This window comes from Opisthocomus hoazin, chromosome 3, assembly GCF_030867145.1.
Source record: "Opisthocomus hoazin isolate bOpiHoa1 chromosome 3, bOpiHoa1.hap1, whole genome shotgun sequence".
NCBI classification, from domain to species: domain Eukaryota; kingdom Metazoa; phylum Chordata; class Aves; order Opisthocomiformes; family Opisthocomidae; genus Opisthocomus; species Opisthocomus hoazin.
In genome coordinates this window covers 59390235-59417827 of record NC_134416.1, presented here as the reverse complement: position 1 = coordinate 59417827, position 27593 = coordinate 59390235, and the positions used below count along the sequence as shown (strand labels likewise).

General features: G+C 40.5%; 1 protein-coding gene across 1 annotated transcript; it reads right to left on the bottom strand.

Annotated features, from left to right (window-relative positions):
• On the bottom strand, positions 1-27190 carry RAB12 (RAB12, member RAS oncogene family). The gene is made up of 6 exons (XM_075416457.1): positions 26767-27190; positions 12376-12436; positions 4321-4459; positions 3705-3794; positions 2628-2732; positions 1-2121 (listed from the first exon to the last, which is right to left on the bottom strand). Exons 1-6 carry the CDS (start codon positions 27011-27013, stop codon positions 2008-2010), a joined length of 756 nt encoding a protein of 251 aa, XP_075272572.1. The 5' UTR covers positions 27014-27190; the 3' UTR covers positions 1-2007.
• Between the last annotated feature and the right edge of the window lie 403 nt (positions 27191-27593).

Sequence of the window (27593 nt, the reverse complement as noted above, 5' to 3'; positions counted from 1 at the left end):
TCTAGTCAAATTTTTAAATTTTTATTAAATTCAAAAACTGCAGAAAAAAAATCACAAGTTTCTAAGTACAAATAAAAACAAATCAGCTAAAATAAAATGGTTGTCAAGTTAAAACTCGTTTTCCATAATTTTCCCTTCCTTGCTGTTGCCCACAGTACCATCAGAAATCCTACAAGTGCTTTAGAAATTGATTTTATCTCACCAGTATGATAGTAAACCGTAAGTTTACTATGTAAAAAGCAAACCATTTAGGCACAAGGTGGCAGAAGACATAAGCACAAATATCAACCATGCTTCCTTAATTTGTCAGTTGAAATCCAGGTGTGTTGAAGACCTGCATGGCATTGTATTCAGAATGTCAGAGCTTACTCCGTGAAATAAGGGCTCAATTTCTTTCCTTTTTTTTCTTTTTAATGTGGACAGTTTGTTTGTCTTTTTCCCTTCCAGAAAGAGAGAAGGTGCTTAAGTCAGTGGTACACTTTACTGGTCAGTGCCAGCGTTCTGGCTACAAGAGTGGCAAAAGTGACAAAATGGGTTCCAGCACTAGAGAATGAGAAGTAGAGAAGCTGTAGTGTGAAAGAGACTGGTTCATACTTGTGTTGCCACTGTAATTAATAGTTTGGCAACCATCTGCTAAGACAGCATGACAAGCAGTCACATACTATTTGAAGACATCAGCTGGGCTAGGTCATCAGCTGCTCTTCCAACAGAGCAGTGATCAAGGTGAACAACTAACATATGCTGCTCTTCTAACTACACCTAAAGGAACCGTCAAACTGAAAATTAAATCATAACAAAATTAAACCAAGTGTTGTTCCATATTCCAGATTCTACCTTTTACCCATCACTTGATGCTTGCCATTCTAATAACAGGTGCAGTTCCATTGTCATTCATAAATACAAAATTTTATTTGCACTTCATTAGTTTAGAAAGACCACAATGTTTTTCAATACCACAACATTCAGGACACACCAAGTTATTCAAATATGTAACTACCGATTTACCACAGCTAAACTAAACAGTGCATTTTAATAAAAGATATACCAAAGATATAATTCACAAATTCATTATCAGACAAAAACCTAACACAGTATTTGCTTGATGGGAATAATTTCCACCATTAGGAAAGAAAATAATTTTACCTTAGGTTCCCTTCCCCCCAACCCTACAGATGTCCAGACAAATACACATATATATTCCTTAACACAGGAAAATCTATCCTTTCTTTTTTTTTTTAAGAATTTGTCTGGGACAGCAGCATTGCTTTTTATACTTTCTTTTAGAGCTTGAATATATCTCCATTATTTTATTGAAAATTAATGATTCTTGCAACCAAGTTTATGCTTACGCAGAAAATTATATATGCTATTTCAGAGTGCAATCTTAGATCTGCACCAGATGTGATGTCTTTGGACATAAAGAAAGGGTGCAGCATTAAACAAAATAAATAAAAGACTGCCAAAAATTAAACTTAGCTTTTCAATAAATCCAGTCAGCAGAGGATGCTACAGCCAAAAATGTTTTCACTACATTAAAAGGAAACATAATGCTGATTATGGAAGCTTTGTACATAAAGTCCTCTCTTTTTAAAAAAATTTGTCTTTAAAATAGTTAGCAAAGCACCATATACTTATCTTCATACCAGAAGGGCTTCTGCCTGCCTGTTTATAATAACAAGAACTATTACAACATTTATGTCAAGAATAGGTATAGATTTAATTTTTCCTCCTCCTCAACTGGAAGTGTGGTAAATCCCCACCGACTGTACAGTATTTATAACACTGGGGCAATGAATGAAACATCATTGTGAGGGAGAGGGGTAATAATTAAATGTTATAGCTGAATCCTACACAGGATTGCATATTTGCATATTTACAAGTTAGTGTGTAGCTCTGACTTGAATAACAAAGTGCAACAAGAAACTGCCAAATGATTGTAGTGCAGAGTAGTACAGGTACTTTCTTTACCCTCCCACTCCTATTTTTCACTCTGTATGGAGTAACAAGTCAACAGCAACGGACATGTGGCCTTGGAGGAGGCAGTTCTGGTGGGATTTCTGGCTCTGGTTGCAGGGACAGGATACTGTTGGACAACTCATTTCTTATAACGTCCAGTGGCATCTTAAAGAAAAGAAAAATCACCTGTAAACAGTCATCTGCACAAAACTCAGCACAAAGAGCTCGTTCCAAGAGTTCACTCCCAGCCACAGCCTCAATTTAAGAATCTTTTCGTTCTTGTTAGTGGACTACAATTCAAGGAAGTTGTGTTAAGAATTTCTTTCAGAAAAAAGTTACAAGACATTGCTGAAATAAAGCCACTTCCTAAACCAATTACAACAAATTACACCAGAACTGACCGCAAATGAAAGTGGGCAAATGTACAGTCAGCTGCTGATATATAGCGAAGTTATAGGAAAGAGGAAGTACAGCAAATGGGAGCAGACATTTACCAAATTCAACAGCAGTATTTATTAATTGAAGTGTTCAGCAGAGCCTACATCATGCCCACTACATATTCACCTGACTGCGTGCACTTGCCCTCTATGTCCTCCCAACAGGTACCTGCAGTCATTATTTAAACATTGACCATTTATGTGGTCAGAGGAACTACTATCTGAGTATTTTACCTTTTTCAGAATGTCATCAACAAGTTTTAGAAATATTTCATCCACATTAAAATTATCCTTGGCACTTGCTTCACAGAACCGCATCCCAGTTATTTGCTGTGCAAACTGACAGAAGAGAAAACAAAGTAACCACATGAAGACACACACAAACAGCAAATACACACTCCTCAGAAAATCTTTACAAAAAGCCCACAACTTTCCCCAAATCTGTGACTGAAGTCTAATTCAATTAATAAACCTGAATCTCCAAGGTACAGCAAATATTGCCACATACAGCTAATTTTCACTTCAAATTGATTTACTGGAAAAGCATGCTGCATTTTTCCTGACTTAAATCTGAAAAATTCACGTCTTCAGTTGACGTGGATTGCTGTAGATTGCCAAAAAGTGAGAATTTTTCTGCTGCAGATTTCCAAAAAGTGAGAATTTTTCAGAAGAGTGAATCTCAACCTTATTATTAAAATGCAGAGAAGGGAAGTACAGATGTAAGAACTTCATGCTCTCACAGAAAATGCTTTACTTCCAATGCATGATGGGTAGCTGGAAGAAAATGTTTGTGTACATCCATACTTATAACATCCTGATCAAGATGGTGCTACAAGTGTTATGCTGTAACATATCCTTGGCAGGTTCCTTACTACTTTTGGAGTTGGAAGAGAACAAAAGAAACATGAAAACAAAGGTGACCCAAGTAATCAAGCAGGCTTGTTGTCTGTACTAAAATACTACTGAAGAGCAAACATCTGGAAGAAGGCTGACAAAGATGTCTTGAGTAGAGATATCTCCATTTGTGATGCAAGTCTTCACTCTATCCTCTTCCAGAGTCCAAAAAAGAGTATTCCCTGTACTACTTGTAGTTTATTCTTTCTTTAGAACAAAGACATACTGCTCCAGCAGGAAAGCACACAATTCCACATTCTATAAAAGTAAATACCATATGGATTTTGACAGAACACCACCACTCTCCATATGCTCCTTCTAACAGTCTGAATAAGAGTAGCCATGGATCGTCAGCAGCAATGCCACAGCAATTTTGCTTCTAGGAGTAACTAAAAACTTGGTTAGACCTGTTCTTACCTTTTCTCCCTGCTGTCGAGTAATCTCTCGATCAACTTCACAGTCCAGTTTATTTCCAACTAATAGAAGCTCTGCATCTTCTGAAGCATACTGCAATTAAAAACATCTGTAATTAACTAAACCTAGAAATGTAAGATTTAGTAATGCCAAGACAATATTAAAAAAGGGCCATTGCCCTACTAAATATGGAACCAAACCTACAGAGTTTATATGTAAAAGTTCTTCACAAACACGATTTCAAAAATTTTCAACCTCAATTTTTAAATTCCATTTTTAAAACATGACTTGACAACTAGCTGTTCTAGTTTATCTAAAATGAACATAATGACTTTATTTCACAGACAGAAAATAAAACACTTTTTATCTCCCCCACTGCACAGGTAAATGAGTAATGTTACAGATTTCCAACGACACTTCTAACTGGGACAATTCCAGTTCAAGGAAGCAGGAACAGACAACCATTTTGTAACAAAAAGAGTCCAGTGAAAATTAGTTGGAATTAGTTTAACAATCCTGTATCAATGCTGTTAAAGTCCTACAGATTACCCTTGAGGAAAAAACCTGCTTCTTAAGAAAAAACAAAAAAACACGCAAAAAGAAAATATTTAAGGCCTACCTTATCAATCATTTTCATCCATTTTGGTAAATCATCAAATGTTTCCTTCTTGGTGATATCATACACCAAAATAATTCCCTTGGCACTTCTGTAATAAGCTGAGGTAATGCTGTTGAATCTCTCCTGACCTGCTGTGTCCCTAAGAAGCAGCAGCAAACATTGGCACAAATATTTCACCAATTTGCAAAGTACAGAATAACTTTCTTTATGTTTTAATAAAAACACCCCCACACTCATTAGACACTCTATATTGATCAATTCCTTTTATGTGTGTGAATTGCAGGAAGAAAACAATATGGAGCAGTAGTTTCAATCATAAAAAGTTTTCCTATCAGGACTACTCCTCCCATACTAACTTCACCAAGAAAGGCCACCACACAGTTCTACATGCGTCTGAGAATGAAGCTATCCAACAAAAACATACCAGCAGGTGAAGCTGGTTTGTGTTGTTGGGGTTTGGTTGGGCTTTTTTTTTTTTTTTTTTAATAGCCCTGAAAAAATGAAAAAAAGAAATGGATGCATGCTTACTAGACACAGCCGGGCACCCAACTATAAAACGAGCAATGCACTGATCATTATGACTTGAGCTTTCAGAGCCTTTTGGGATCAACCACACCAATACAGCCATGGTTCTAAAACTAATACAGAAGCTACTGGCAGAAACAAATTAAAAGAGTGAGCAACCACTAAGTGGTACGGCTTTTGAAAGTGGATACCTGGCTTTCACATTTACATCTACTAATCTGAGGTGTTCAAACAACACTTCCATTCTCACTTTCAGCATTGTAGGTATTTCAGACTGGGTGCATTTACACTGTCCAGCAATGACACCGTGTCACCTGTACTAGTTATGGCTTCTATTCCAAAGTAGATGAGACAGAAAGGTTATTACTTACTGAACCATGAAAACCTGTGAGCTGCTTTTAATCATATCTTCAAGCCTGCTTATGGAAGACTTCTGGCAGTTATACTAAAAAAAATGGCTGGTGCATACCCTAAGTTGTAAAGTGGGACTGGTACCACAACTGGAAAGTTATACAGTGCTCCAAAGCATTTTCTGCTTGAATTCAGCCCCCAGAATCAATGGATAATTTTGAAATTTCACTGTCAAAGCAAGTCAAAAGATGGACCAAAATTAAGAGTGGATGGGGGAAAATGCATGCATGTGTGTTGGGACTCAAAAGTTCAAAAGGAACTCTCTTCAACAGTCACATCTTAGACAAAAGGAGGAGGATGAATTTGGGAATGAAATTAACAATGGAGGCCTGAAACACTTGTTACCAAAAAAAAGTCACGTTCACAAAATGCCACATTGACTGTCCTGAAGAACTAATTCTTCTGAAGTCTATGCACAACAAGCAGTAGAATAAACTACCACAAATCTATCTTGCTTTTCAAGTACTTAACTTTCTCCTGAAATTGCCACCAGTGTACTTGATAGCAAGAAATCTTTGCCAATGGCTTCACAAAGTAAAGCAGTGACCACTAGAAAAAGAATTGCAATGTCTTCTTCACAGCCTGTGGAAAAATATTGACTACTACTTCACTGCAAGCCAACAGCACTGCAATATGGGGCAGAAGAGGACAAATTCTTGTTGCATCCATTTTTTACTTTATTTTTATTCAAATCCCATTCCCTACTGAAAACTTCAGAATTACATTCACACAAACCTTTGGGACCCCACAGAAGGTGAAACAGGTTGCCTGTTTCAATAAGGTCAAGCTCTAGTAGTATTTCAGACCAGTTTTAGATGGTTAATTGGTTGCTTTGTTACCACTAATGAGGCATTTTTATTAAAGCAATACAAGTTCTGGCAGCTGAAATTACATATGCAAGTATTATGCAGAGCAAGTAACTCTACTTTCTCTTCCATTACTTCTTTGCTATGGTTAGATTTATTTTTGAAAGGTTCTTTGGACATTCACTCAATGAAAAATTAAAAAAATTCTAGTATGAACCGTTGATTTTCCACATATGGATAACATTGCTTTTGTGTTTATGAACAGACTTCTCAGAACTATGACCCTGTAGAGCCGGTCCTGCCGTCTGTTGGTAATCCAGCCTACTGATCAAGTGTATTAAGCATGGGATCTCTTTAGTTCCATCATTCTGAGCAGACACAATCAGACAGCAGGTGGAAGGGCATACCTGACCTGGAAGAAAGCATCAATTCTAGCTTTGGCCAGAATAATGGAAAAAGTTGCTTTTTTTGCTGGCCAGTCTTCCCTCTCTTCTCTGTGCCCCTACCAGAACACAGGAACAAAGATGCTATTTCACAGTCACCTGGCTGTGCCTTCAGGTCAGTGCTAAGGACCTTTAGCAACTCCATCACAGAGGGGTTACCAGGGTACCAGATCACTCAGTTCATACACTAGAAAAACAAAGTGGAAGTAAACACACTAATGTTCAACTATTCTCTCTGAAGACAATCATCAACACCCTGGATAAGCCTAGGGGTAGGCAATGGAGCCAACTAAGCAACATTACACTCTGCCACTCCAGCTATCTCCAGCTCCACCTTTCCCTGAGCCTGCTGTGCTGTATCTCCAAGTCTATCTGGTACTAGCAGCCTCTCCTCATCCCACAACGTCCTCAAGCTCTTTAAAAGTTCATAGTATTCCCAGGCTGCTGCTCCTCTCTGTACCCTCAGGTCCTGCACTCCCCTTTGTGTAGGTCCTTCATCCAAACATCACACAACCTGTAGTCTGGCTTGCTGGTTAACTTGAGACACACCACATACTGTGGCCAGTTTAAAACACCCATGGACAGCCTGGCTGCCCTCTACCTATGTTGAATGGCCAGATGGCCTCTGACTGTCACCTGCCAACCATGCTAACGACAGTGGATTACAGCTGACTTCTTCGCCTTGCTTTAAGTCATTGACTTTCCCACACTTCACACAACCAATGCCTCTACTGCCACAGCAAGTTTAAATGAAACCAGTCAACAGGTTTCTGATTGTAAGCACGATATTCTAATCCTTGTTTCCTTTGAAAAGTGGAAGAAGATCAGCTGAATTTGCGGTCTCTAACATTACACTAACGTTGTACTAGCCTTCAAATAGCAAGGTGAAAATTGGAAAACTATTTCTGTAATAAGTAAGCTTAGAATGGAACCCCAAGCTACCTAAACAAGCTGCAGTTTGAAGAGAGTACTGAGTTGATCTTTCACATGGAAAACCTCATTTTCTACCAGGTGCTATTGTTCTTTTTCATGAAAATGTGCAATAAATCCTTTCAATATTGAGGAAAAAATGACAATCCCTAATGCACAGCTAATTATTAAAAGCATATCCAACTTTAAATGCCTTCCTTTCAGGTGCAGTGCTAGAGCAATTGTTATACTGTTTTCATCAAAGTATTACACTCCTGAAGCTGCAGTATTTAATAAGCATAGCTATTGAAGCACTAGTGGAAAGCTGGAAGAAGAGACGAGCATTATTTAGCTGGGCTAACAGTAAGCAACTTCATGAATTTCGTAAGTGATACTAAGTGCTGCTAGTTCTTCATTTACTCTGGTCAGAATCAACATAACAGAATAAGTCAGTTCGATTTAATTCAAACCCCAGAAGTCCAAATAATAAATCACTACAACTTGGTCAACGACTTGGCATTACTGAAAAAAATACAACAGAGTACTCCTTCTTAAATGCTAAAAGCAGTTTTCTTTTATTGACTTTTTCAAGAAATTTTTCTAATGGAAAAACACTGGTATTCCTAAATTGTAATCAGAAACACACACCATATGACTCCTTGACTATCTATAATCTGCAATCATAACACGCCACTGCTTGACTCTCTTTTTCTGCTTCCAAAACAGAAACTAGACATCACTCCAAAAACACAAACTTTACACCAAACAAAAGCAAACACAAAAAAACACACAAAGCCCATTTTCAAGTGTTGATGTGTCATACTCTCACTATTTCAGACTGCACAAAACACAATACAAATACAGTTGATCTTAATTAAAATAGGTTTGGATAATTTTTGTTTTACATAAATGTTCTCAGTGTATCTAAAACAGTTGCCTGAAATAAACACAGGCTCCAAACTGTCTTTGGCTCTGAAATTACAATAACTTTTTATCAGTGGTGGTGTGAAGTGGCAATAGAAAGGAAAATATTTTTAAACATAAATAAAAACTTAACACTTTCACATGCTCTGTGCTTTTATGGAACCCACAGGCAGTATTTTCTTTAAGTGTTTTAAAGTCATTTTAGAGGTTACTTTTACTTGTCAAGCTGAGGTACCGAACAGAAAGAACTACATCCTGTTATATTTCAGGACAGGTGATCTTTTCCTCAGACTATTCCTTGCCCCAGAGATCTTCCAAGATAACTGTCCATTAGAAAACACTGAGCTGGCAGAATGTGAACTTTTTATGAGAAAGCACCAGTTTAAACAACCTTCAGCAGCAAATCAGACTGTTTTCTTGCCAGGCCACCGGCTTCCTTGGGTATTACATCTGTAGAGACATCAGAGAGCCCCTTTGGCTCCCCAGCAGGGAAGTGGGTGCTGTGGGAGGCCACTGCAGCTTCCACTAAGCAGGTCCCTTCCAAGCAGCAGCCAGAAGCAACTGCTGCCTGTGTCAGGGGAGTGTCCAGGTCACTCGGGTGAGAGGGCAGAGTCAGACACCTGACCCTCCTGTTGAGCAGTTCCTGGCACACCTATGCTTCAAAGCACGAGAGTAGGTCTCCTATCATTTGGTCTAGTTTTCAAGCTTTCAGAAAGCACCAATTCACAGGTGCTCGGATTCACTCGGAAGCTCATGCTGTCCAGCAGTTGTGGGTACTTAACCCCACGGCCTGAGCTGCGTGCAGGCATTGCTTCTCACAGAATGCACGAGCTTGTTCCAGCCAAGAACTGCAACACAGCAGCAGATTTACTGTACCTACTACTTCTGGTGGTCTGAGGGGCACTAGTACTGTTCCAGGTGGCACAGAGAAGATGGACGCTACTCTGCGTCCTCAGTGCTGCTCTACCATTTCATAATCTAGGGAGCAGGAGGTTGTTTCCTGACTGAAAGCTAACTGAAAGCTGACTGAAAGCTGACTGAAAGTCAGGAAAACAGGCGAAAAGGTACTGTGATGTAGCAGGGACCATGTAGGAACAGGTAAGCTCGAGGTGAGAGCAGATGCCTCTGTGATCCTTAGCGCACAGTATCCCATTCCAAAAGGAAAACTGGAGACAAGACCAATTTGTACACTACTCTACTAACAGCAGCAGGTGTGAAAGCTGCTTTCAAAAGGACGTCCTGCACATCTAATTGCTCAGTATATTCAACATAGTACTACTGTTCTTTCATAAATTCAAGTGGTAAGAGGTCCACGGAGAACACTGCGGATCGAGTGGTCAGTGGAGAAACAGGTCAAGTGACCATAAAACCACCAAAGTTCAACTTCCTTTTAAACTGTTCTTGTTTGATTTTTGAAGTAGAATCAACAAATGACTAAAAAAAATAATCAAACTTTGATGCTTAGAAACATGACCTTAGTCATGTAACCTGGAAGTGTTCAAGGCCAGGTTGGATGGAGCTCTGAGCAACCTGGTCTCATGGAAGATGTCCCTGCTCATGGCAGGCGGGTTGGAACCAGATGATCTTTAAGGTCCCTTTCCAACCCAAACCATTCTATAATTCTATAATTTTAGAAAACGGAACAGCATAAACTTTAGAAATTACCTGTTCACCGAATGAAACAGTTTTCTGTAGTAAAGTTACTGTAAACATTGTACATAATACTACCAGGAAGCATGAGGCAACCTTAATTCTGTCTCTGTGTAGGTATTAAAGGAGACTGACTTAGGATCAGCCATGCAGCGTTAAGTCTAAATTTCTGAACTTCCAAGTGTTTGACTCGGTAAATTACTTTCTTCTTTTAATCTAACAATTGAAGGTACAATAAAGAAGCAGCTGAGGGAACTGGGGTTGTTTAGCCCGGAGAAAGGGAGGCTGAGGGGAGGCCTTATCGCTCTCTACAACTGTCTAGAAGGAGGTTGTAGCGCGGTGGGAATCAGTTTCTTTTCCCAAGTAACAAATCATAGCACAAGATGAAATGGCCTCAAGCTGCGCTGGGGAGGTTTACATCAGATATTAGGAAACATTTCTTCACCAAAAGGGTTGTCAAGCATGGGAACAGGCTGTCCAGGTAAGTGGCTGAGTCACTGTCCATGGAGGTGTTTAAAAGATGTGTAGTTGTGGCGCTTAGGGACACGGTTTAGTGGTGGGCTTGGCAACGTTAGGTTTACGGTTGGACTCAGTCTTAAAGGTCTTTTCCAATCAAAGTAATTCCATGATTCTGCAATTCTATGAGAACAAGTGTTTATAAATAGGCCCAACAACATACACAACATATCTCAGGACAAATTAGCAAAAGGAGTGGTAATCTGCTTGCTTTTCCAAAAAATCGTAAGTATGCCAATACAGTTTTATGGGTTAAGAACAGGATTTTAACAGCCACTGATGGAGAGAAAGCATCACTTAGGAGCAGGATGTTGTGTTCACGGATTTTATCATATTTTAAAACATTATCTCTTTACATTGTATTTTCTCCACCATTTTAGCAGGGCTTCACACAGGAATAATGGTCACATTTTAGCACCCTATCAATTTTTAGTTTTAAAAGTTTCCTATATCCTACTAGCATATTCTCAATATGTGGAAAATAATGGTTTAAACATCTCTTTTCCAACAAAACTTCTCTCCTATATTTATTCAACATGAAGAAATTGTTTGATAAACTTAGCACATTTCATAGCAAGAATTCATATCAGGTGTACAGTAGCATCTCCATATCAGAATTTTTTGTTACCTCTGTCAGCTCCAGCAGACCCTGGCTAACAATCGCTGGCTCAACTGCCAGCCTTGTGGTCATAGGTTTCCAAACAGGGACAGATGATGGATGAAGACATGCCACTAACATTCAAGTGTTAGGTGACTGATGACACCAAAGATGAAGCAGCAGTTAACTCAGAGGGAAGCAAGACAGACACATGGTGTGACAAACAGAGTTGATGGTGACCTGCCAAGAGGAGTTAGTAAGCTGAATTCACTGCATCCATGTAGTTAAGAGTGAGAAACCACCAGAATATCCCAAAAGTGTAACCACAAGTATATTTAGACCTTTTTTCCCCACTCTGTGGACTGTTAGCAGCTTTAACAGTTTAACTACAATGCCAATTATGCATCACGCACTGTTAATAAACCAAAGCTAAGCTTCTACATAGTAGTATATAAGATTAATGTACAGAACAGAACATAGCTGGTTTATTCTCTCATAACAATGTTTATGTATTGTATCACTCTGCAAAACAAAGGAGCTGTTAAGCTCAATAATTTCTAAACAATAAAAAGTGTATTAATCATTGACAAGGAGAATTGTTATCAGGAAACATGTAACCTACTCCAGAAAGGAAAAGTTTCGCTCAGACTGAGCCTTCTGTAGTAGGACACTGGTAACAGTTAAGGTATAGAGTCTTGTTTGTATGGGATGGTTTTACTTCTCAGTAAGTGCTGTTTAGAGTTGATGTAATATACTTAGTCTTGAATGTCCTTCACTTTAAAGTTATTTAATATAGCATCAAAGAAACAGCACTGCCTATACCAAGTAGAAAAACAGTTTAGGAAATACTTCATGGTTGTTTCATAACTGCTGTTACAACGGAGGTCAGTTTTAAAAAGTCCAGAAAAATAAAAAAAAACAAAGCATACTTTCTCCAGTGTCTATTTAACACAGTCAGGTTTTGTTGTTTGTAGAACTCCTATTTCTTGTGTAGGTGATGCCATTCTTCTAGGAAACGGGGCTTGAGACCTCTATTATGCATTCACATTTCAGTAATTACATTCATGTCCTATTTCTAACTTTATCTCTCTTTCTCCTCCTTTACCCTTACAAAAATTTGGATTTGCTTAAGTCTTATGGGAATGGAGGAGAGGAGGAAAAAGGTAAGAGCTAAACCAGCTTATAATAGTTAATAGTATTAGACAAGCATATTAATTCATGCTAGAACATAAAAATTAAAACATACTGCTGGTTGCATGTTTGTTTTACTTACCAGATTTGTAATCTAATTTTCTTTCCTCTTAGCTCTACTGTTTTGATTTTAAAATCAACACCTATAAATAAAATACAGCAAACAGAAAAGGAGGAATAAGAAGCAAAAGTAATGAGGATGTAATTATTAATTTTTGATATATTTTTTAATCAACTTGTAACAGTCTGAACAAGCAGAAGGGTTTGCACCACTATGGGTCACTGCAGGAACATCACGGGGATCTGACAACCACTGTATAGTCTGAGCGTCATCCAGTTTGGCAGCATTACAACATAAACCTTCCACTTTGTGAAACAACTCCAGCAGCAAGTAAACGCAACATCACAGTAAAACAACAGGCATAGTATGTTTGTTTCTCCCCTATTCACCTTGACTGTCAAAGACAAGCCTGCTCTACTTCCAACTGGCACAGATGCCCTGAAGGCATGGAGCAAAACCAGCCCCTCCACACCAGTTTTGCTGTCTCTGAAGTGGGAAGGACACGACACACACCATCCGATTTCCAGGCTGGATGCTTAGCATCTGTAAAGCTCTTTCGCAGAAGCACTGGAATTGTGGTTGGTTTACGAAAAAGTTTGTCAGCACTGTCATTCTTAACTCCTGCAAATATTATTACTGAACTGCTTAGATTTGGTATTTGACTTTTTACATTTCTTTTATAACTGTATGGTACTTCTGTCCATCATCTCAAAACTCCAGCTACGTTTTGAATGCGTGTTAAATACCAAAGATAGAACCATGAAGACCTTGTTATACAGAAAGATTTTACTTTTATGAAAAAAAACAACAACCAATGCTGGCAGTCAACATGTAAGACATACTACGGTCAAACCAAACCTAGACACAAAAGATTACCACGTCGACTTACAGGACTGTATCAGGCTGTAATTGTCCTAGAATATCATGGCATTTGTAGACTGTGAACCTGTTCATTTTAGTACACATTTGTATTAAGATTTTTGCTTCAGTTCTTTGTTCTGAACACTGTCCCTCCTAACAGTGCTAAATCAAAATGGGGAACAAAAAGACAAGGGAACATGGTTCAGACCAGTACACTTAAACTCATACAGAAGTGTAGAAGCATACTCTGTTGGAAACACTTTTGCTGTTCCACATATAATTGTATACCAAGGATAGGGATGAAAGTGAAGAGGAAAAAATATTTTTATTTTCTCTAACAAAAAATACACCTTCTCCTAATGTCTGCCCTTGGTAAAAGTCGAGTGTCCCTGCTGATATTGTTAAAGTCAAAACTGGATTGTAACTTTGACAGAATGGACTGAACTTGGCCCTTATGCAAAGCTTTTCAAAACTCCTGAAAATTTAGGTGGGGGGGAAAAAAAAGTGTATTTTACATCCTGAAAACCAGTTACACATTGTTGACTTTCAAAGTGCTTTTAAAGATAGTTACGTCTGGAAAGTTGTTGGTAAAAGACAATAAAATGGACTAAGTTTTAAAAAACTAGATACAATTTACTAAGTGAAACGCGAAGGATACCTTCAATTCTATTTTCAGTTTGCAAAGCAGGTTGCCACTGTTCAGCTAGACTAAATAGATGGAAGGATCACTGATCTTCATCCTCCTAAATAAACACCCCTTCAAACCACTTGCAGTTGCAAGTTGGTGATAAAAGTATTGGTTATCACCATGACACTTGTCCTTCTCCATGTCCTTAAAAGTGTCTAGAACACTTATTCACTAGTTCTTGGAGAGCTTTTCAGGACATATGATGCTTATAGTTCACTTACCAAAATGTATCCCATTCAAACCCCAGTAGAGTTCTTAAGCAATACAAGAGCTAAAGCATTAAACTGATTTGTACTGTACAGTCTACAATTTTCATGGCATTTTACAAGTATTTATATGCAAATTGAGGAAAAACATTAGAATGATTAAAGTTTCAGAGCATTTATTAACCCTAACTTTAAGAAATATTTTCCTACACTTTTGAAAAAACACCATCTGTGTTAGTGTAAAAGCAGAAGTGAAATGATCCAGCTATGCTCCACTATCCAAAATGTGGGAAATAAGAATTCTTGTAATTACTGTTTTTCTATTAACAAGTTTTGTTTTTTTTTAAAAAGAAATACACATACATTTCTACTGTTAAAAGCCTTTTCTATATATAAATGCATTTAAACTATAAAATGCAATTATCTTAATAGTCACAGCTTTGTCTACAGTACGATAGCAACTTTACTTGCTAAGGAGAAAATCAATATTAACTGGAATTGCTTCAAAACTCTCCCTCCCTCAAGGAAGTTTGAATATAATTGTCCACACATCTCAACACCAATTCCCAATCCTGCCATTATCTCCTACACAACATACTGTACAATTACGCATTCATCTGAGAACTCAGGTTAAAAAAAAAATAAATTTAAAAATCTTGCTTTTTTCTCTCACAGAAACAAAAACAGAAAAAAAGAATCTAAGATGCTGATACAGGTGAGTATACTTATCTTAGGCTAACAACTGTAGAGGAGCTTGATCTGAGCAGTGAGAGATTACAGCTCTGCTGTGTAAAGAAAAAGTCCTGTTGTCACACAAAAAAAGAAGTCTAAACCATCTCTGATCCAAAATTGTGTATTAAAAACCATCATAGGAATTTCACGTAAGTTTCACCAACTCCATAAAAAAAAAAAATTTATTTTTTACAGAAGTGGTTTATACACTGCTGTCTTACACAAAGCAAGGAATAAAAAGGGTTTGTGGTATTTTTTAAAAGGAAAAATAAATACTGAACTATGCAGAGAAAAATCCAACTGTGCTAATACAGTAAATTTTCAACTGGGGTCTTCCTGGGACTAGTAAGCACAACACGCGAATGAAATGAAGTAGAAAAAAGCCTACCTACTAAAGAGATTGTTTCAAAATAAATAACACGTCAACAGCACTGTTATTTCAAAGGCAGATCTTTCTAGCAATCATCTTAAAGTCATACCATGAAAAATTTCCCTACTATTAAATTTAGCAACGAACAATGCAAACCAGTAACAGTTTTGGAAAAGCGCGTTCTTCTACAGAACTGTTTGAATCATTTAACACTTAAGTCAGATAGCTTGCCAGAACTAAGCAAAGGTTTCTCAACTGCTCTTTATAATTAGTAACGCTCTGCAAGGAAGGATCAACACAATACCAAAAGCTTTATGTCTTCCAATACTGAAGGAAAATCTGGCAACTTTCCTTTTGCACATGAAAAAACAAATTCCTGAGCCTGTCAGGTTTCATTATCATGTTTCACCACAGACCTGCCAAAGGTAGTGCTCTGAGTTTACACACAAATTAGTAATTTAATTAAAAGAACAACACAATCATTTGCTTTCCACTCCAATTTAAAACATCATCTTGAGTTAAGAAAAAGGTCAATGAAGCTAATTATTCAGCTTGATTAACATCAATGAAAATACCTAAATGAAAAGTTTTGCTATCCATACAATTACTCCAGCTATTAAAAACAAGAGGAAAAACTGTTAATATTCTCCGAAAGTCAATCAGGAAACAAACACTTTCTGCTATTAGGGATAACAGACAGTTATGTCACACACGACATTGAGAGTTAGACAACTGCATCTTTCCATTCACATACACTCAGTCAGTCTTATATGTTCTTTGTATTTGCAGTTTCAGAACAGAAGATTTGGACCAACTGCTGAAAACTCCTGCTCTTCAGCTAAAATAACTGCAAACCGTTCTTTTAAGCACCTATTCAGCACTGGATAGAGAAGGTATTAAGTCTGCTCTTCAAAAATGGTGGATTTTTGAAGAAGTGCTTTGTAATACTACAACTACTGTTGATGCCAGCAATATTTCATAAATTCTTCACAATCCTTGCTTCATCAAACTCTTGATGTACAGTTGCTCTAAGCAAGATGTGTCTTTCTAAGTCTTGTTAAACATAATTCTAAGACTTGTTAAGTACAGGCACATTGTCAGAACTTTTTCAGGTTTCATGCTGTTTGTAACGACACTGGTAGTCCTCGCAGTTCTGGCTGCTCCCAGAAGGCAGACTCCCTTCTGGCTGATCCCAAACCACAACTAACACCCAAGTTTAATAAACTCTTGCATTTGTTCTGGGTTCAATCCTGCCAGAGACTGGTCCGCTCTTGAAGCTCTACAGTTGCACGCACAGTGGTGTGGTGGGACGTGTGCACTGACGGACAGGAGTCACTAGCCCTGGCATAACACTCTGCTAGCACAGCCACATCAACACGTTCCGCACCGTTCGCCTCCAGTTATGGCGGGTATCTCCTAAAGGGATGTCAAGAATAGCTAAGACAAACAAGCCACTTAAGCACCTTTTGTCCTTAAGTATGCAAATAGAACCGAGGTCATGGTTTTATATATAGTTCAACAAAATGGAGGAATCAATAATTACTGTTGACAACTGCATTAAATCCAAACAACACATCTTATAAAATGAAAGGATTTTAAAAGGCTCTCTTTTAGCTGCTACAGCATTGACAAACTCCTGCTGGTTTGCATGCTACCTGGTTTCCATTTTAAAAGCCTGCTGGCTAATTTATTGTGAACGAATAACCCAACGTACACACGGCAGTGAAGCCAACAAGTGCATGTGTTTATGATCATACTGAAGCGTGTCCTCTGCCAGGTCACCGTGATGCGAGGGGAACCCCTCCCACTGAAAAGTCAGCCTCCTCTCCACACTTCAGGCCTGGATGGACCACAGGCAATCAATGCATTCAGTTCTTCTAAACTTATTACACTCAAATCATGAGGAAATCCAGATCACCACCTCTTTTTTTCATGAATCAAAAGGTGTGAATTTTGGATGTCAGATTTTGACCCCCTTTTTTCTCTGGAAAGGCCAGAGAGCGGCTTTTAGGAATCCAAACATACATCCCCATACACGTTAAAAAAAATAATGAAAACAACCCTAATGGAGAAGGCACAAAACCACAAATCTCAGCCTCTGGTTTGAGTTTCTGATTTTGTATCTCTTCAGCATTTCAAAGTATACTGATACAGCTTGCCCTACCACTCAAAACTGCAAATGAGCTGCTGCCCTCTCCCCGCAGGCTAGATATGTGTCAGCTAGGGCATTAAGTACAGCAGCACTTCTGTGGTGTATGTAAAGTAAGATTATTAGTTAAGGATTTTCAAAAGTCTGTATGTTTTTGTTCACAAAGCATGAACTTTCGATTAAAAATATGCTTCATGCAAATGAGAACATCTATTACAACATGCACTCCACTGAAACTACACAATTTCCAGGGAAAATAAAGGGCTACTACAATAGAAGGGGTTTTTAAACGTATATTAAACACACAGCTAAGCAAACTTGTCTGCGCTCCTTTCAAAAATAAACAGCCCTAAAAGAAAGAGAACAGACACTCAAAATAGAAGTGCACTAATGTTCTAGATAAGGGCAAGTCGGTGAGCATGATGTGTCTTGTCACTGAACCAAACTTGAGATTGAAATCCAATAAAATGAAGTCTAGCCCAGAACAGATGATAATAAATTAATTTCTCGCTCCAAACAGGAACTAAAAGTTATCCACTAAAGTACAAACTAAACCACACACAACTGGACCTACCTTCTCTCTTTAAAACTAAAAATTTCTTTAGAAATAAAACAAATAGCGAAGCTTCTTCTTACTATGTATTTTGCCTTTAGGTTTTGGGGTTTTTTTTTCCCCTAAGTGGCTGAAAAAGGAAGTGGAAACTGTTTTGCTTAATGCCCACAGAGTGACCTTTCGGAGGCCAAGATTTCCTGATAACAAAGTTACAGGAGAAGCTGGGAAAACAAGATGCAAATGGAGAACAAAAAAACCCCTCCAACTAAAATCAATTCCAATAGATTAAATTTTCAGAGGCCTATTAGTGATTTGCATCAAAGCTATTCAATCAGTGAAAAATGATCAGACCACGTTTAAAGAAACACAATCAGTTTAAAAATTCAGAGGTTGTATACTAATTAACCATTAGAACAGACAAATAATTCAAAGACTACAACAGTTTATTTAATCTGGACATCCGACACCACTATACAGACAAATTTTCCTACTTCCGCTACAACTGATGACTGAGGTCCCACACGGTCTTAAGGTCAGAATCATCTTTCTTAGTCCCGGTCTATAACTATATACAATACTTACACCTACCTCGAAACTACTGAAGTCAATGAAAAGATGCTCAATAGCTTTCACGCTGATTTACACCATCTTGCTGGAGGTGGAGCAAGCAACAACAAAAGGTACAGGGGGGAGACGGGAAGGTTACAAAAACTGTTTCAAGAAAAAAAACCAAAACAAAACCCATTCTATCTTCTTTTAATTGAGGTTGTAGGGCATACAGTTAATTTTAAAACACCCTAAAGTGGAAATACCTCTTTCAAACTGCATGTTATAAAGTTTAAAAAGAGGTTTGGAAGCATTAAGCGTTAGTCAGGTATAAACCAGTTTGGGGATTACTGGAGAGGCAGGTAAAGTATGTTGTCCACTAAGCTTCAGTGTGTAATTCTAGAATGGTTAACATGCAGGCATTTGAGACTGCTCGCCTAAAATAAAGGCGTACCCATATCTCAACTGGCAACTGTGCTACAGGCCAGAGTGAAACAGACGCACTAACAACAGGGGAAAAAAAAAATTTGGTAATATACATGCAGTGACTAAATTTTAAAGCTGTAATTATAATGAGTTTTCAGAAAACTGTCAGTGATTTTTGAATGTCCAATATACAGCTTCTAAACATCTCAGATGCTTGGTACTTCCAAACTCAATGAGAATGGACGAAGTTATTTCTTTTACATTATCCTGGACAGTAAAACTATAAAGCCTTTCACAAATTGCAGGCTTTTGACACTACTTACAGTACTAGGTTCAAAGCATGCACCAAAATTTTGACAAACAGAATGAGGTGAAAGTGGAGCTTGTAAGGAATAAGACTCTCTGCCTTCTTATACAAGACTTATTTTCAACACTTCTGATTACAGAACAGAAAAACATAGTGAGCTACTGGTCTACAACTACCTGATCTGAAAGGAAAATTGAATGTGAAGAAAAACTAAACTTATTGTATGAGTAGCACTGTCCAGATTTAAAAAGGCAGAATCTATTCCAAAATGAGACTGAATTTATCATTTTCTTTTTCCATATCAACTTTCCCATTCCTTGGGATATCAGAAGAAATAAGGTGTAAAAGCATTGCTATATGCTGGTAAATCGTTTCAGTCTTAACAACAGGAAATATCAATACTCCTTCTTGTTTAAGCACAGCCTAATGGAGATTGAATCATTGAACAGTTTGGGTTGGAAGGGACCTTAAGGACCATCTAGTTCTAACCCCCCTGCCATGGGCAAGGACACCTTCCACTAGACCAGGTCGCTCAAAGCCCCATCACAACCTGGCCTGGAACACTGCCACGGAGGGGGCAGCCACAGCTTCCCTGGGCAATGTGTACCAGGGCCTCACCACCCTCACAGTAACGAATTTCTTCCTTATACCTAATCTAAATCTACACTCTTTTAGTTTAAAACCATTACCCCTTGTCTTATCACAACAGGCCCTGCTAAAAAGTTTGTCCCTATCTTTCTTATAAGCCCCCTTTGAGTCCTGGAAGGCTGCCATAAAGTCTCTCCGCAGCCTTCTCTTCTCCAGGCTGAACAGCCCCAATTCTCTCAGCCCATCCTCAAAGCAGAGGTGTTCTAGTCCTCGCGTCATTTTTGTGTCCCTATAGATAGCTTAGAAAGACTTGACCGTTTTTGTGATGAAGCACTCCAAAAAGTCTGTCTCTTCTCTTTTATGGTTTAGCTAAAACCACATTTATTCTGCATAGTGCATGCACTATTTTCATTAAATGAACATTTAAGCTCGCAACTCCCAGAAAGAAATAAGAAAGTCCATAATCGGGAATCATATGGCCCTGATTTTTTTTTGTTGTTCCTGTCATGCTCAGCTGTTCACAGCAGAGACTGAGTCTGACAGCTGCATTCCACTCTCCTTGCAGACTAAACTCCACTATTCGACACCATTCAAGTGGCCTCTTCATTTTGCCTGTCGTTTTACTTGCGTATTCTCATATACATACTGACTATGGACCACAAGGTACTCTGGCAGTTCTGTAGTGTTGATATAACCCAGTATCTGAATATTTCTATCAGCTGAAGTTAACATCTAGTCTACAAATGAAGAAAAAGTCCATTTCAAATTTACTCTTCTATGCAACCTCTTCATAACTAAAAACCCCATACTTCCCCAATACCCCATTCCTGAATCCTGATAATTTATATCATCTACCTACTACATTTTCCTATTTTAAAATACAGTTTTGTTACCTTATGAGGACTCAAACGATTTACACATAGAAAACAATTGCTGACTACACCAAACGCTGTAAAATATGCTTAGTTGACACATCCAGGACAAACAATGACTTGCCAGGTGCTTTCAGTTGCCGTAGCCTCTAGTGTCAGTGACCAGCGACAACACTGCTCCTGAAAGTGAAAGGCAGCTTCCAGGGAACACAGGCTTCTGATGCCGGTTGCATTTCCTAAACTTATGGTTACCGAAATGAAGACAAACCAGGCAGGTTCACACAGGCTCCCTAATTACCTTAAGGTTTTGTGTAAGACAAAACTATTTTCTGTGCGAGTTTCCAGCCTCCTGCTCTCCTCCATTTGTAGTTTGTCAAGTAACTGCAGCACACCATTAATGAGATATTTGTTTTATTTACGCTATTCTGCACGAGCCAAAAAGCCAATCTGTAAGAACAGATATGTATCAACACCCTGGGTATGCGAAGATAAGAAGAGTCAGTTCTCACAGAAATACTTATTGCTGATGACAAATTTCCTCCTTTTTATGTACAACTGCAAAAATTTCTCAGTCTGAGTACAGAGCTGATTTTGGTATAAAGCAAGAACATCTTACCACTACTTTGTCATGATGTGGTAAAGCAAGGGACATGTGTTTCTACCCTTTCTTCCCTCTCCCCACCCCAACTAAGTTTTCAGTGCCCTCTTATGGAAGGGGGGGGGGAAATCTTTAAAGCAAAGTTAAAATGAATTGTACTTGTCAGAAAGAGACCACAGGCACATACAGCAAGTGTACCAAAAAGATAAATGTTCTACTTGATGCAGGATGTTCTTCTGAAAATTTTATGTAGATTGTTCTTTATCTCATATTACATCAAATTACTAAACTTGTTTTTCAAACACCATTTTTATTATGATTAACCGAAAAAATTATTTTCAAATGGTTAGTAAGCAACATACCATGTTCACAGTGCTTGTGAGAATAAACACTGACAGGGTAACTAAAAAACTGAGGAGCCACTTAACTAACACCTCTGAAAAATGACCAATTGATACTTCTAAAATGAATAGGCTGATACAGAATCACAGAATAGTAGGGGTTGGAAGGGACCTCTGTGGGTCATCTAGTCCAACCCCCCTGCCGAAGCAGGGTCACCTACAGCAGGCTGCACAGGACCTTGTCCAGGTGGGTCTTGAATATCTCCAGAGAAGGAGACTACACAACCTCCCTGGGCAGCCTGTTCCAGTGCTCCGTCACCCTCAGAGGGAAGAAGTTCTTCCTCATGTTCAGACGGAACTTCCCGTGCCTCAGTTTGTGCCCATTGCCCCTTGTCCTGTCACTGGGCACCACTGAAAAGAGCTTGGCCCCATCCTCCTGACACCCACCCTTCAGATATTTATAAGCATTTATTAGGTCCCCTCGCAGCCTTCTCTTATTCAGGCTGAACAAGCCCAGCTCCCTCAGCCTCTCCTCATAGGGGAGATGTTCCAGTCCCCTCATCATCCTTGTAGCCCTTTAAGTGAATGTAATTACGTTATATGACAAGCTTTTGGGAATGAAACATAACATTTATGTTGTTAGTCCACATTTTTTAAGGATAAAGAGAACGAAGAAAGGGTTTGAACTGCAACAGAAACCCCAAACACACGTATACATATACATAATTACATATATGTGTATCACACATGTGTATACATATCAAAACCAGAAACTTCCTTACTTAAGATTGCTCTCACTAAAGATAAACCTAAAGTTTTCACCATTACTACTGTTTATTTGATGGACGTTAGGCTTTTTGCATAGACACGGGTATTTTAAAAACGAATTGACAGGCAAAAGACTGCTTGGAAGAAAAAGCTACGGAGCTCTGTAAATCCGCTGAGTTCCCAACTTTAGTACCATTTCACACTAACATCAAAGTAAGGTGAAACAAGGTCAAAGAGCATTTTTGTGAAGTCAAAGGCATCTTACACCGCAGGGCATTTGCATGCCACTGATCTGGATCCCACAGACCATAATTAGTCTGAAACAGATCACAGGTCACAACATTCCCATCCTGATCCACAACAGAACTTCCCATAGCAAACTCAGTTGAGTAGCTCTACCTAGGATTTTGCTCGTAAACCAGGACTGAAGGAAGCGGTACTGCACTTTCCCACAAATTGCTGCAAAAAGGAGCCAGCAATGAGCCTGCACAGGGCACCCAAACTCTGCAATCACCAAGGGCAATGCCTCGTTCCTGGGATGCTTTCAGACCTGGTGGAAAAGAGCTGAAGGGTAAGACTAGGCCTCAGAAAATTTACATACTAAGCTGGCATGTAAAAGAAACGCTGAGCAGCTCAGCTTGATTTAAGGGAGCAGGAGAGTCAGCCGCCTGAGGGGTGAGTCAGGGCCTCAGGTTCGGGTGAGCAGGAACCTCAGGTTCAGAGATTAAAACCCAGAGAGAAGCGTAATGCCTGCAGCAAAATAAGAGGGACAGGAAATACTGCTGAGTACAGGAATTCTGTAGATCTGTCAGGGAAGAAAAACAGCAGGAAGACTAGAGATGAGCTAAGATGTGGTGGATGCACGTAGGACAAACAACCGCGAGACGGAGCAGTAGCTGGGCAGAAGGTGAGAAGAGGCCTCTGAGAAATAAAGGGGCTCTGATGAAAAAAGAAGATGAGATAGTAGCATTTTAAAATTAATACAGAAATTGTAACAACATCATTACAGAAATCTGCATCAAGATGTATTTCTTTTGGGATAAGAACTACTTTTGTGGGTAGGAAAAAAGGGAGGGCGGGAAGAAGCAAAGGCAAGCACCCTACCTTCATCACCCATCTTTGAATCTTTTCACAGATGTGGCAGTGAGTATTTATCCACTACCTCTGGAATATTCATCCTTTTTCATGTCAAATTTGGCATGCTTGTTTTTAATTGTCAAGAGTCTGAAAAATCTCCAAGTGATAGTTTTGGATTCTCATGCTCCTGTGTGAATAATACACATAGGGGGCAGGTAACAAATCATAAATGGAGATTTTTATTTTAAAAGTACATATATATATTTGTGTTTGTTGACGAAGCTAATAGGATGCCAATATTACCCTCACACAAGCATTATACCTTTACAGAAAAGAAGTTACCTTTACTACTTCAGATTTAACACTGGCATGAACAGAGTAATTTTACATCACTGCGGATACAGAGGAACATTTCTAAAAACAATTTCTTTGTCCAAACAAGTAATAAAAATAAGTTATAACCTAATAGTAAGAACAAACATTCAGACCTAGCACATAAAATTGCAAACAACATCACCTATTTCTCATCTGACAACCAAACGCAAAAATCAGTAAATATTAGAGAATATTGAGTATTCTCAGTACTATGTAAACAGCAGATTAAGTAGACACTATATTGTATGCGACCAATTTAATGCCAAAAATAAATACATCAAAAGAATTTTAGATCAACAGCACATGGCGTGCCATTATGAATAATGTGCTGAAACCTGCCAAGATATTTTTGAACACTTCCAAAGAACTTCAGAGTCTGAGATGAGACTGAAGACATGTTGATGTGTTTTTATTACAGAATTTCCTTTACCAATCCAGAAATGTTGTCTTCTTGCATTAGCAGTAAAATACTGTATCTTTCTTACTTGAATCCACACCTTCCCTTTTCAGCAGAAACACTCCACTTTTCAATGACATGGTGTTGTTATCCTGAACAGCACTGAGGGACAGGAGACAACCAGTTTTTGAACATCTGCAATTCTTCTGCTGTTGGAGAAGACCTCTGAGCAGCCTGTACATTTTCATACAAAAGCTTAAGGTGTTAAATGTTGTCTGTTTTGCCTGCTTTAGTATAAACACACGTACGGCTGAGACCATTAATATCAAGGTAAGGGAGTAAATATGTATTCTAGCATTCCATTTTAAATATCAGCTTCGTTAATATAAGGTAGATACAGCAAATTTTAGTAGTTCGTTTAGTTACTCATTCTTTTAAAATTTAATCTCAAGGTACATTCAGTTTACATAAATTCCTCCAAAATGGGATCAGTCACAGGGTTTTCAACAATGTTTCAAAACACATTCTCCCCCTGTAATTCTGGAAAACCACTGGAGTAAGTGGCGACAAAGAAAGAGCTTTATGATTTCAACTGTGTATCAAAGTCTGACCTCAGGTCATATTGGAGAGTGGGTTATTTTCAATCTACATTAAATGTAAACAGCAGAGGTTACTTTTTCTTACTCTGTAGTGCAAAAAAGCAGGGTGCAAGCTGACTGTGAAAAGCTCTTTCATTCAGCAGTCAAAAGATCTGGGGGAATCTCAACAGCTCTCAAGTTTAGTCAGAGGACCTTGAAAGAATGCCATTACTGTCAAGTCTTTCTACGTGTATTTTGGCACAAGTTGATTTCCCTATGCCGCTTTATGTTGGCACACTTTGTACATCAAACATTACGTAAACTTCTGTCTAGCAGCATACCACCATTTATTTCCTGCTTATTTTCTAAAATCAGGAAGCTTCTCCGCTTCAATCACTGTCTCAGTTATCTAGCAAATCAGTCTTGCTTACAAGGCACCAGACTGGAAGTCTGGACCGGGGTCTACAGTACCTCCTCTCACTTCTCAAGATTCACAACAGGAAACTAACCCTAGTTACAGAGAGCAGCCCAGCCTTGTGCGAACACTTAATGTAGGTCAACCCAAAGAAGACGCATGTGAGCTCAAAACAGTATATAGAGCCAGAGAATTTATAAAGAATACATCCCACTATTAGTTCTATTTCCTCAGCTGTACCACATATTTAATTAAATCTGTCCATCTACAGAAGCTATCAGCAATTCTTCATTACAACACGTCACTCGGGGATTACAGCTCTGATATGCTACCACTGTCTTTCTAACTTGTACGAGGTTAAGTTACCGACTTCAAAAACTAAAAAGTATTGACACTAAACAGTGCTGATCTGCACTACTAGATTCGGAGTGACCTAGGAAAGAATGAAACAACTGAGAAAATACACATTAAAACTAAAGTAAGAGTAACTGCGTATTATTTTGTCACAAGAAGATAGTTTTGGATAGTAATAATACAGCTTCTAAAAGGCGACACAACCTCTTTCCATCAGATGCTGTATGTTTCCTCACATTTCAAGCTACAATTAAGCTAAACACACACATTTTGCAATGACACAGACTTAACAACTGCCTTGTTGCAGTACTTAGAGTTCAACTCCAAGGACAGGACTCCAACAACAACGCAGCCTAACTAGTTTGTTTTCCTCCCTTTACACATTTGTGCATTAAACGACAGGAGGCATTCAATTACCTCCACGAGTCGTACAGATGACTACACCACGAATAAGACAGCACACTACAGAACTGGGAGGCTGCTCTCCAGTCAGTCGCGTGAGGAGCAGCACACGCAGCGTGCTCAAGGGATACTCTTCAAGAAACAAAACGTTCACTTCCTCGGATCTCACATCACACAGGGTTTCCTGACGAAAGCGTAACGGCGGTCTGGAGTTAACCAGATCATAGTCTGGAAGAGTTTCTGAAGTCCCATCGACTACGCTGAATACGCACCGCGCAACTTCCCAGCTCTCGAAACGCTTCTGTTTCCCTGCGCGCACCAACCAAGGCTGAGGCATGAAAACCCATTTAACCAAACACTCACAGTCTTTCTTTTTTTTTTTCAAACTTTGCTTTATGTTTGTCGCTCGTAAAGCTGAAACGGGACACCCAGCGCCTCCCCAGAACTTGCACAGATAACCAGGACCTCCACGAACTTTCCACCAAGGAGCCGGGAAGCCCGGCACCGGGGGCCCCCTCGCCACGCACCCCGTCAGCTTCCCACAGGGTCCAGCAACCCACGGGGGGCTGCCCGGGACGGGGACCGGGACCACCGCGCCCCGGGAAGGGGACGAGGGCCGGGAGGCCCCCGACGGGAAAGTCCCGGGGCGGCACACGGGGAGGGGGCCCACGCCGGGGCGGACGGCGGGAGAGCGGCCAGCGGAGGCGGCGGCCGCCACCGAGCCCCGCGCTTCCAGGGCCGGGCCCTGCGGCGGGCCGAGCCCCCCTCCCCCGGGACGGGACGGGGCGCGGCCCGGCGGGCTCCCTTACCGACGGTGGACTTGCAGGCCTCGCAGAAGGTGTCGTCGGTGAAGCGCTCCATGAGGCTGGTCTTGCCCACCCCCCGCGACCCGATGATGATCACCTGCAGCTTGAAGTCGGCCGGGCGCGGCGGCTGCTTCCTGCGGCGGGACTGGGCCCCGGAGAGCGCCGGCGACCCCCCCGCCGAGCCCGCCCCGAGGTCCAGCCCGCCGCCCCCCCCGACCCTGCGCTGCGGCAGCCCCGAGCCCGGCTCCATCAGCGACGCATGCGGCGCCGCGCTGCCGCCGCGCTCCCTCCCCGCCACCGGCGCCGACGACTGCGAGGCAGGGGGAGGAGGGGGGCAGCGAGGACGAGACGCGCCCGCCGCCAGGCCCCGCGCCTGGCCCGGCCCGAGGGGAACGGCAACGGCAACAGGAACGGGAACTGCGCCGCCGCCGCGAGCGGCGCGCCCAAGCCCGCGCCCGCCCGCCCGCGCAGCGCCCTCTACAGCGCCGGAGCCGCGGCCCCGCGCCGCAGTGCCGGGGGCGGGGAACGGCCGCCCTGCCCGCCCCGCCTTTCCGCCGGGCTTGGGCCGGCCGAGGGGGGCCGGCCGAGGGTGTCCCGCCGCGCTGCCGGCGCTGCCCGCCGAGTCCCGGCCTGTGCCGGGCCCGGGGTCCGCCCGGAGCGGGGCTGCCCCCCGCCGCCGCAGCGCCCTGAGCTGAGCTGCTCCGTGGGGGGCTCCCGCCTCGCGCGCCGGGCGCCTGCGCAGTCGGGCCTCGCTTCGACGCCCGGGGCGAGCTGTCCCCGGCGGGGCCGCGCGGCAGCCGCGGAGTTTCCCCTCTGGCGGTCAGACCGGC